At 40.9% G+C, this 12,000-nt stretch overlaps 1 protein-coding gene across 1 annotated transcript in view; it reads right to left on the minus strand.

Moving 5' to 3' along the window:
• Positions 1-12,000, minus strand: part of FBN1 (fibrillin 1) — a 253,476-nt gene that overhangs the window by 198,402 nt on the left and 43,074 nt on the right. The window contains exons 4-5 of the mRNA XM_060149482.1: positions 7,637-7,732; positions 3,691-3,786 (exon numbers count right to left, since the gene is read on the minus strand). Of these exons, the coding sequence (XP_060005465.1) occupies positions 3,691-3,786; positions 7,637-7,732 (192 nt within the window). The remainder of the gene's footprint in view (positions 1-3,690; positions 3,787-7,636; positions 7,733-12,000) is intronic.

A 12,000-nucleotide genomic window follows, 5' to 3' on the forward strand; every position in this document is an offset into this window, starting at 1 on the left:
TTAAAAAGTAAACATTACAGGCCAAACAAGTCACAGGCCTCTTCTTTTCTTCCTCTGAACATAGCAGGCAATAGTATCATTGTCACCTGCCCAATGAGGCTGACTAGCCAAAAAATTTTTTTAAAACATATTTTACTGGCTAAAAGCTACAAGTGAGACAAATTTGCTTCGTAGTCTGACTGCATTTGTTGAATGAAAGTTATGATTCGTAATTCAACCATGGATCCACTGCTTGTCTCCATCACAAACCAAAACACTATGTTCATGGGTTATTAAGATTCACTTACTAGCTTAAAGTGATCCAAATCCTGCCAGTATCACCCCCCAAAGGATATTCTACACTTGTACTGGCTCTCTGATGTAGCTGCAGACATATAGTTGCAAGACCTCTCAGGGACAAAGATGATTATCCTGAGAGGTACTTGTAACACATTTGAAATGTCCCTTTCCATGTGTATTACATCGTGATAGGAGGTTGTTTGTTTGTTTGTTTATTGTCACCTGGCTTAAGTCAAAACATACCTTCTTTTCTGCATCCTTGCCAACTGAAAAATGACAGTCATGTGGCCCTGAAAGATGGGGCCAAATTCAATTAGGACCCAACACTGCAAGCTCTGTTTAAAATGAAACAATGAGAAATATCCAGAATTGTCCACAAGTAGGTAAGCAGCAATTACTTCCAGGAGATACTTTTTCTTCATCTGATAATCATATCTCAAGATTTTCTGGTGCTTCAAAATAAATTCAGTTCAACATTTATTGGCCATACGCTGTGCATCACGCATTAAGCCTGGCTTAGGAATTTAAAAGATGATGAAACCACAGTTGCTGCTGAAGAGCTTACACTCTAATGGGGGAGATGGACATGGAAACCTGCTATTTCAATACAATGTGGTAGGTGCTATCAAAAGATATGTGGAGAGAGTGCTCAGAGAGAATGCAGAAGAGGCCCTGGGCTCAGCCTCCTAGAAGAAGGAAAGAAAATTAGTAAAGACTTCCTGGAAGTTCATTTTTAAAAATAAAAAGCCAGGGCTTCCGTGATGGCGCAGTGGTTAAGAATCTACCTGCCAATGCGGGGGACATGGGTTCAATCCCTGGTCCGGGAAGATCCCACATGCCGCGGAGCAACTACTGAGCCTGCGTGCCACAGCTACTGAGCCTGTGAGCCACAACTACTGAAGCCCATGTGCCTAGAGCCCGCGCTCCGCAACCAGAGAAGCCACCTCAATGAGAAGCCTGCACACCGCAACGAAGAGTAGCCCCCGCTCGCCGCAACTAGAGAAAGCCCGCACGCAGCAACGAAGACCCAACGCAGCCAAAAATAAATTTATTTTAAATAAATAAATAAATAAAAAGTCACATTCCATTTAAAACATAATGCAACTGGCCTACATAGTTGAACAACTTAGTTAAGTATACTAACCCACCATCAGAAGTGACACTGAATACTTCCCTATGCTTCAGGATGGATTTGTCCTGACTCAGTCCTATATTTTTATTAATCAGTCTTGAAATCACAAGCATTCGTCTGAGTAGTAGGATATCTTGCCTCTAATTCTTTAAAGAGGTAAGCAGATGACTTCCACAAGAGCAGAAAACAGTGAAGACTAAAAATGGAAATACAATCCTGGAATCAAAGAGCCTCCCCTCTCCCGTGTGGTGAGAGAAATCACACTCATGTTTCCCTTCTCCCACTGAAGGTTTGGTTCTGTATTCCCAGGTAGAAGAGGCAAAGGACAATGATTAAAGAGAGCCTGCTTCCTCCCGACTCTCCACAACCACAAATGCCTGAAAATCTGCCATCTAGGGATTAATTTTATTTAGATCATCACTATTGTGAAGATTCTATGGGGCCAAAATATATTTACACCTAAGTGCAAATTTTAGGATACCCTTACCACGGAGGAAAGCAGTTAAAGACACTCCAAAATTTGGAGAAATCCCTAAGTAATAAGCCAGTTTTGATTAGCAGTTTAGTAACTTAACCCATTCACATCATTTCTGAATCTTGGTCAAAGATCAAGTCTTTGAAGAAATAAGTGTGGAATGGTTAAATATCATGCCCTCTTTATTTTAGACTGTTTTATCAATATCTGTAACTATGGGTATCAATATTCTTTGCAGCAAATTATTAACCAGATTCTTAGAGGTAAAATGCTCTATAACTTCATTCTATTAGTGATTTTTCTAAAACAAATTAAGCCCACTATTATCACTTCCAGAATTATTTTCACACTGTTCAAGTTACATGTTAACAACTTTAATCTCAACAATTTAAATCCTATATCATCATCACTGAGTAAATACTAAGGCCACAGAATGATACTACCTAATCAAAACAGTTGTCTTTATTACTCTTGAGACCATTAGATATACATTAGCTCCAAGTCAATAAAAATACATCAAATTGTAAAGAGAAACAGTTTTAAAGAGGGACTCCAAAATGATGCCAAGTACAAGGTAACGGCCAAGAGTCCATGATGCGTCACATGTCCATACCATGCAGTGGCCTTGTGAACAGAGATACAATATAATCTATCCAGTAATAATAGAGTTACTTGCTAAAATAGTTATTGTTGCTTTATCAGCAAAGAACTGAATTTAGACGAACTCATAAAACTACAAACAGAAGACAATTTCTCACATACCACTCTGTGCTCTTTGCTTTTAAATAACATATATTCAACACTTGCTACTGAATCTTTACTTTCCATCTTAGAATAAAATGATCTCTACACAACTTTGGATAAAGGTGATGACTGAAGTTTAAAAAGTTCATGAGTATTTTTCAATGGGTATTTTTCATGAGTATTTTTGCAGTTTTGTATGAAAGGAACCTCCTAAATCTTCACGATAAAATCTTCACTATAAAACTAGGAACAATGAAAACATGGCTAAGAATGTAAAGACAAGATGATCAACAAAGCAAAGGTCAGGGCGCTGGGTATTTAAGAATACTGCACATTGACATATATCTCAATATCCTATTTGTATGCATAGGCAAATCAGGTAGAAATCTCTTTTAATTAAGAGCAGCAGTATACATTAGACTTGAAAACTGAAAACCCACATTCAGATTAAAGCTGCTTATTATGTGTGTGACCTTAGGCAGCTCCCTTGACCTCCCCGAGCCTTGACCTTCTCAGACGGAAAAGTGATGATGATTATACACATGTCAGTGGGCCGCAGTGAGTACTGAATAAACTACAGGTGTGAAAGCACTGTTTCTCAGCAATCAGTATGTCTAGTGAACTTTAAATGCCGAGCTTGTATACCACTACAGCCAATAGGTCCTAATAGACCTTTAGGTGCAATTTTTGTTTCGTTCTGGATTTTTCCCCTTGCCATACAGATGTTTTATTTGGAGCCACCTCCCTAATTTACTAGGATAATAATGAGCTCAATCCTTACTCTATGGAAAATTTTCCTCTTTTTATCTTGATGCCAACTGGTACTTATGCATAGGCTCACTATTGAGTCCTGCAGTCCACTGGCAAGAATTACTGAATAACATGCATAGACTTAGGGCCATTGTCTTGTCATCTTAGGAACCTTCCCAGTGACAATTCAGAAACACCCTCAAAGCTCAGCAAAATTTACGAAGCAGCCGCAAGAACCCAATGCACGTTGACATCAATCATAGCTTTAGCCACTACAACATCTTTACACCGATACATTAAAAAAAATTACCTCTTTCACACTGGGGTCCAGTAAAGCCGTAAGTGCATGCACATCGATTTGGGGCCACGCACCTGCCTCCGTTGAGACAGCCACTTTCACAGACAGCTGTAAAATAAGGAGACAGGAGCTGAGAGGCTGATGGGCTTCGTCTGATAGTAGATGCTAATAAAGTAACATTTACTGTCCCCTGAAAGGACAACAATAAAAACACTAAATAATCACCCTGGTATTTGTTTTAAACAGTTACTGTACAGTTCCAGTTCCCCGGATGTTCCTCAGTCAACTCAGGTAAAACTACCTGGAATAGGCGAGTATGTACCTATGTTAATGCTGACAGTTTCATCCTGGGAAGCATGTGAGCAATGCTTTCAGTTCTGCACCTAAAATGGTGGTTTATAAGAGATACCCCTGATGAGAACTGCATTTTGGCAACCTGACTCTTTTCTTATGATTTATGTTTAATTTCCAGAGGGTTCTCATGAGGGAAAACATTGGCCTCTCTACTGTCATCCTTACAGAAATGCAGCATGTTAAATCACTCTATTAATTGCCAATGACAAAACATGAATACTGACATTCAGTAATTTATGTACCATAATAAAGACCCAATTAAATGTTATAAGAGAATCTCTGGAAAATGCCGGTAAGATAAGTCCAGAGATCCTTGAGGGAGGGACTTTTTTACTTGTCAAGAAAGGCATTAAGGGCTTCCCTGGTGGCACAGTGGTTGAGAGTCCGCCTGCCGATACAGGGGACACGGGTTCGTGCCCCGGTCCGGGAAGATCCCACATGCCGCGGAGCGGCTAGGCCCGTGAGCCATGGCCGCTGACCCTGTGCGTCCGGAGCCTGTGCTCCGCAACGGGAGAGGCCACAACAGTGAGAGGCCCGTGTACCGCAAAAAAAAAAAAAAAAAGAAAGAAAGAAAGGCATTAAAATAAGATCTGACAGCTCATGCCCTGAACAACTCTTCTCCGTACAACTTCCTGCAACTCACTTATGCATGGCCTCCTTCTAGGCATCTTAATCCACAGGTGGTAGGCTGCCCCTGCCAAATTTGCCAGTCCCTCCCACTCTTCAAAGCCCAGCTCAAACCTCACTCCTCCATGAGGCTTCCCTAACACCTCCATTTAAATTAATTCCTCCTTCATATATTTCCCACACATTTTTCCTGTACCCCTGTGGCAGTCATGGAGTTGAGCCATTCAGATCTCCCTCCAAGAAAACCTACAGTGAGGAGCTTAGTTGGCCGACAGCCTGAAGCTGCTACACCTTCAGATCCGCTACTATGTTCATGCCAAGGGCACACTCTCCTGGCTGCTACCACCCAATGACTAAGCATGGTGGAGACTGGACATTTCTGCCCATCATGAAACTATTTTGAGGGGCAATCTTTATTCTAGGCTCCCTATCAGCCTGACCAAGGCTTTCATGAAGTTGCACTATAGTCTGAGGCTCCTTCTATACAATCGTGATAGTCTTTCCTTCCCTCTCTCCTTGCCCAGGGGTGCAACCTGCATCATGGTCTGAAGGTCCTCTGTCCTGACTCCTGCTTTCTTTCCCTTTGATTCTTTTTTTTTTTTTTTTTTTTTTGTGTGTGTGTGTGGTACGCAGGCGTCTCACTATTGTGGCCTCTCCTGTTGCGGAGCACAGGCTCCGGATGCACAGCCTCAGCGGCCATGGCCCACAGGCCTAGCCGCTCCGCGGCATGTGGGATCTTCCCGGATGGGGGCACGAACCCGTGTCCCCTGCATCAGCAGGCGGACTCTCAACCACTGCGCCACCAGGGAAGCCCCCCTTTGATTCTTCATAGGCTTTTTCCCCAATAAATCTCTTGTGCATCTAATTCTGTCTCAGCATCCACTGGGATCAGTGCACTTGAACTAAGACAACCCTTATAGCCAAAAATTATAGCAGTAGTCCATCGATCATCACAAAATTAGAGAAGTTTATGTATATTCATTGTTCTAATTTGCTTCTTAATTTACAGTTAGGAGAGAATGAAGAGGTTTAAGCAGAAAAGAAATTTTGAGATTGCCTAAGCCAACCCTCCCATTTTACAGATTAGGAAACTGAAGTCTAGGAAAGGTTTTCTAATTCTACTGGTGTTACCTGAGTGCCTGTCATGCACTGGGCTTTGGGCTCTACTCCCTCTGGAAGCATCAAAAGAAACAGAAGATGCACAGCAGCTTCTTCTGATTCCTTTTCTGAAAATGCCTTTGAATCCATCCCCATCCCACCATCTCTCTAGCCATAGCCTTAGTACTATTCTTTCTGCTTCTGTTTCTTCCTACTCTACTCTGGCCTCGGTGGTCTTTCTCATTGTAAACCACTGTAAGTGAAGTGTATAGGCTAGTATTTTATAGCATTAAATGCATGGGCTGTGAAGTTAGACTGCTTGGGTTCAAATCCCAACTCTGCTGATTACTCCCTGTACAGCCTTAGACAAGTTACTGTCCCAGGTTTTTCATTTCGTAGAAGGTAAAAAAGGCCTCTACCTCAAAGGGCTGTTGTTATGAGTTATGAATACCTGTAAAGAGTCTGAACATGTGCCTAGCATATAGTAAACAGAGTAAATACTCAACAGATGAATGTTGTTGGTCGTTGTCTTCTCACTCCCCTTCCCTGGCTCTACTTTGAGTGAAAAAACGGGATGTGTAAAGGCACTCCAATGGCCCATGACTTCCATTCTGACCTTAGCTTCCTTCCCATCACTTCCCTCAGCACTTAAGTTCTAGCAACGCCAAAGTCTGACCTCCCATGCTATGTATGTCATGTTCTGCTGCTTTGGCGTATACTGTGCCGGCTGCCTAAAAGGCCCACCTCCCATCATCTGACAAGGGAACTCCTACCCACCCCTTAAGACTCAGCTCAAGGGTCTCCCACATTGGGGAGGCTGTCCTACCTCTCCTCCCTCCATGCTACTGCTGTGGGCTGCCGAAGACTCAATCATCATTCTTACTATATTGCAGTGTATAGATAGTCAGGAGGGTATTACATAAACTTTGATTTACTTATAATACCATTATTCATCATAGCAAATACATATACAATGGCAAAAATTGGAAACAACATGAATAAATGCTGATCATTAACAATTCACTAAATAAACAGTAAAACCTATATATAATGGAGTATTATGCAACTATTAAAATGTATTTTTAAATGTTCAAGAAATGAAATGTACTTCTAATAAAATATTAAGTAAAAAAGTTATATGAAAAATTATGCATACAATGGATCTCATGTACCAAATATGCATTAAAGGACTAAAAGGTAATATCTGGAATGGCGGGATTGTAGAAAATTTTATTTTTTATATTTTTAAACTATTCTAAATTTTCTGCAGGGTATATATATTCTTCTTAGTGTCATAAAAAGTGAGCTCTTTTAGAGAAATTTTCATCTCAGCAAAGCACAGGGGCTGATACACAGTAGACACACAATCAACAGTGTTCATGAATGAACAAACACACTGGCCAGCAGTGTGATAAATATTATAAGAGCAGAATCTAGATTGGGAAACTAGAGAGATACAGACATCAATAGTCAAGAAAAAAGAACATGTTTGGGGAGAAAGATGAAGTTGAGTTTTGAAATACTTTATTGGAGATGCTTACTGAAAATCCAAGAGATGGTGGAGATGTTGAGCAGTCAAACGGAAGGCACACATCTGGAGTGAACAAGAATTCTCTGGGTGTAAATCAGAGATGAGGTAAGCGGTGTAGTGGAGGTAAATGAAAGAAAAATGAATCAAACCACCCATTTCCAAGGTTCCAGTCAGAAATTTGGTACTATATGTGTTGGGTAAGTGATCTGTTCATCTGTAAGAGTCACTGCACATCTCTAAAAATGCCATGTCCCAGGAAATCAAAGAAAATCCACCAGCACTTATCTCTGTATTCTCTTTGTCTCTATAGATTAACATCTAGAATACTTATAACTATGGTTTACTTACGTTGTCCACAGTGAGTCCCTATGTATCCTTTCTGGCACAGACAGTGATCATCACTGCAGCTACCTCCATTCATGCAGCGAATGTTACAGTGTTGGACTTGAAAAGGAAAAAAAAAAGACTGATTTATTTTTGCAGTTTAAGCACATAGATAGCAACAGTTCACACGAGTTCATCTGCAGCGAAGAGAAAATAAAATGGTTCATCAAGATTCATATATTTATGCAGAAATAACCTAATTGACAATGCTAAACATGTCATTTTGTGCGCATAAAATCATTTACAATGCAACGTAATTGTTTCTTCGATACTTACTTTAATAGTGCTCAATGACTTCTCTAATTTAGCAGAACTTATCACTCAATGTCATTTCTGTAATTTATACCAACAAGAAAATAGTGCCTTGAGGGACCAGACGAGACAAGATTACGACGGCAATAATTTTCTTGTTAAAAGATGCAGCGTCCCAGGTAGGTGGGCAGGAAAACATTCAGGGTGACAAATTCCAAGAAATGTTGGTAAAAGAAAATTTGGAGGCAGCAAAAAGAAGGGAAAAAAATACCTACAACGGCATTTAATAACAAGACTGCTTGATAACGGAGACAGCTGGACTCGGCTCAGAAAGAGCTGCTGGTTTAAACTGTAACCTTAAACCAACTAAGACCCACAGCACTCTTTATCACACTGTCACTTACAGAAGTGTGAGAGCTTCAGCACCCAGAGCAGGAAGACCACGGGCAGGCGGGCTGACTTAAACTGAGACGATGAGGCGCTAGAAGGAGCTGGAGTGAAAGACGCCTGGGAGAGAGAATGACAGCGTGGTGCGGGCTCCGGCACCTTCAGGGCTCTGCTGCCTCTGCTTCAGTAATTTAGGCACTCTCAAAATCCCAGGCTGTTCCTTAGTCCTCTAGAAACAGTCAACTACCTTACTTGGAGAAGACGAAAGGCTTGATCGAATTAATCATTGTTGACACATCCCTATACGAGGAGGCCAGGATTGGGCATGGAAATTTGGCTCACTCTGCCCTGCCCTCCAAGCTGGGGGAGTAAATCCCTAGAGAAAAAGGCTCAACAATTTCACATCAGGGGACAAAAAGCCCTTCTTCTGTGTAAGAGCAGAAATCAGCTGCTTATGCTTGCTCTTATGCAAAGCCTTCTTGGAGCACAGGGTCCAAATCTTCCCCCAAGAGCAGAGAGGAGACTCCTCCCAGCAGCCACCTTCTTCAGTACCCCTTGTTAGGATGCTCAGTTCAGAATCCCAAAGAGGCTGCTGACTTCAGGAGAAGGGGCCATTTGCGTCAAGTGCTACACAAATCTCAGCATGACAACAGGGAGAAGGAAGGTGCCGGAACCCAATACTTACTATGCCCTCAGACAGTACTGAAGAGCTAAGTCAGGTTGAAAGTGAGGCACCTTTTCGAGAACATGTCACATACTTCCTGAAACACCATCAAAGACTCCCTACGTCTGCTCTATTAAGAACCCCTCCATCTCACATGCAAAGCCCTCCCGTGAGCCTATCAGGGCTGCTTTGCCTGCTCCTAATACATTCTATGACTCAGTCCCCAATGTACTTTATCAGTCACTCACTCACTCAACAAATATTTCTGAGTGCCGTACCAAATGCCCGGCACTTTGTGCTAGTCTCTTCACGAATCTCCTCTTTAACCTGTCACTTTGTCCCTTTGCCCCAACCCCTAACATATAACACACACACAGTTCTCACCAAATACTGAAATCCTACCTATCTCCTAGACCCACTGCAAACGTCTGTTCTTTCCTTTGATCTTTTCTGATTTCTGTTCTCTCCTCCCTCCCCCACTAGATACTAGCCATCTTTGTTCTGACTCCAGAGTACTTAATAATTCTCTCTGGAAATATATGTTATATAATCAAACTTTTTTTTAAAGTTATTTCTCCTATCCCCAGCACATTTGTCTAAAGGCATCATGAGAGTGGGGAGTGGGAAGAATCATGATTATTAATTATATCCCCATAAGTGCTCAGAGCATCCCTTGCCTGTATACAGGTGCTGTATAAAACTTTGCTAAATTAATTTCTTTTTAGTTAATTCATGCTCCATGATAATGACACCAAAAGCTATGCTCAAACACTGAGACTGTGTAGTTGCCTAAGCACTTATACAGCACTCAATAGGTTGCTATTAAAAATATTTTTATCACAGGGCTTCCCTGGTGGCGCAGTGGTTGAGAGTTCACCTGCCGATGCAGCGGATGCGGGTTCGTGCCCCGGTCCGGGAAGATCCCACGTGCCACGGAGCGGCTGGGCCTGTGAGCCATGGCCACTGAGCCTGCGCGTCCAGAGCCTGTGCTCCGCAACGGGAGAGGCCACAACAGTGAGAGGCCCACGTACCGCAAAAAAAAAAAAAAAAAAAAAATATATATATATATATATATTTATCTTTGTTTCCCCATATATAAAAGCAGAAATAACTCCTTTATTATAAAGCAGAAACTAACACATCATTGTAAAGAAATTATACTCCAATAAAGATGTAAAAAAAAAAAAAATCAACCAACCCAGAAAACTGATTAAAACAGTTATTTTAGGTTCCTATGGTTTTTATTAAAATGTCTCAGCCAAAATGCTTTTTTAACTAAAAAGCTATTTACAAGTATACAAAAGAAATGATTTGATGAAAAATTTGGATAATGTTCTAAGTAGGTCAGGAAAAGGTGTACAGTTGCTTTAAAATCTGAAGTTAAACTTAGCTTCATCCTATCTTAGCAAAACAGTGAGGGTTGGGAAAAGCACAGGAAATGATGTCATCTGTCAAGCAGCATAGGAACTCAACCCACAAACTGATTTCAATTAAAGTGGTTCATGCCAAGAGCTAATTTCCATTCCCACATGAGCAACAAAGCCATTTAGCTACTTTGAGATAAAAAAGCTAACAGTAGTTTAAATAGTGACTTTACATTATTTGTTCAAATTGAAAAAGAGAATGAATTCTTCTTTCTGGGAAGAATGGTAAGCTTACATTTAAATGTAATATCATAAAAACCTCCCTGATATGCTGTTACACTTTTTCCTACACTGTCTTTCAGGTGAACTTTTTCCAGCATAAACTATTCTTTCTCCTTTAGAAAATAAAAGCACTTGGTCAGACTTGTGAAACAGTAAGGCATGGTTAGTCCAGTGGTCGAAATAAACCAATGTACCATGTCTCCTTGGGCCAGAGGTGGAAAGCTCATCGACAGATAACAGCATCTTAATCTCCTGCTTTGCCACGAACATGTTTACCAAATTCGCATTCTTTGTGAGTCTTAGATCTGCAGGGGAAAGAGTATTTCCTTAAAGGTGGGAGTGATCACTCAGGATTTCTGTGGGGAAATAAAGGAACTAGATCTGTAGCTTCACTACACAGCAGAAACAGTTTAGAGAGTATATATATACACACTGGTTTTATTGTTGATTGAGTCCTGCCATTGATGCATATTCTAAATTTACTCTGATGTGACAAAGAATTCCAGATGTCTGGCAATTAGGAGACCATGTTCTATGTCGCTAGAAAAAGCCAACTGAAAAAATAAGGGCTTCACTTGAACCCATATGATGCTCTAAATACCTCAAGTTACAATAGATTCCTAAACTCAATCTGTGTTAAGATTTTACCAGAAACTGAAAATACTAGGGGAGTTTAAGTGTCAGTGTACAGGTCTATGCTGCCACGTGCAGTTGGCCCTGAGGAGAACTTCCTCTCCAAGATGGGCAGACAGCCTCAAAGGGTTTCAAGGAAGGCTTAACATCCTAGAACTAACAGAAAATGTTGCCATTAACCTGTATCCACATAGAGTCCCAAACAAATTTTATGTCATTCCAGAAGATGTCAGTCAGTCATTTCAATCATTCAACAAATATTTACTGAATGCCCTCCATTTGCCAGGTATCAGAAAGAGCAGAAGAAACTTTCTTTAGATTATAGCCCAGCACAAGTTAATTCTTAAAATAACCAACCAAAAGAGAGTGACGTAAACACGCTACTGGAACAAGAGAGATGCAGGGCTGGCACTTGGGTCTAAATAGCTCTCAGGTAATGATTTTCTTTGGGATGCATTAGCTTGGGACTGATTCTAAAAACTTCCATTATCTTGGCAGGCACAAGGGGCAGAAAGAACACTGGGAGCAATTTGCAAATAAGTATCTGTATGGCAACATGTGATTTTAATGTAGGCACTAGGAAAAGTGCAAGGCAAATTAAACAGCTAGACTAACTTCTGGACTTGACACCTGAGACAACAGTCCATAGGGGCAACCAGAGTCACTGCAGGATAGAAATAATTTTCACTGGGAGAGACAACAGCAATGACATTTTCCTTAAGTGCATAAATAATCTATGGTGCCTT

Source organism: Lagenorhynchus albirostris, chromosome 1, assembly GCF_949774975.1.
Source record: "Lagenorhynchus albirostris chromosome 1, mLagAlb1.1, whole genome shotgun sequence".
NCBI classification, from domain to species: domain Eukaryota; kingdom Metazoa; phylum Chordata; class Mammalia; order Artiodactyla; family Delphinidae; genus Lagenorhynchus; species Lagenorhynchus albirostris.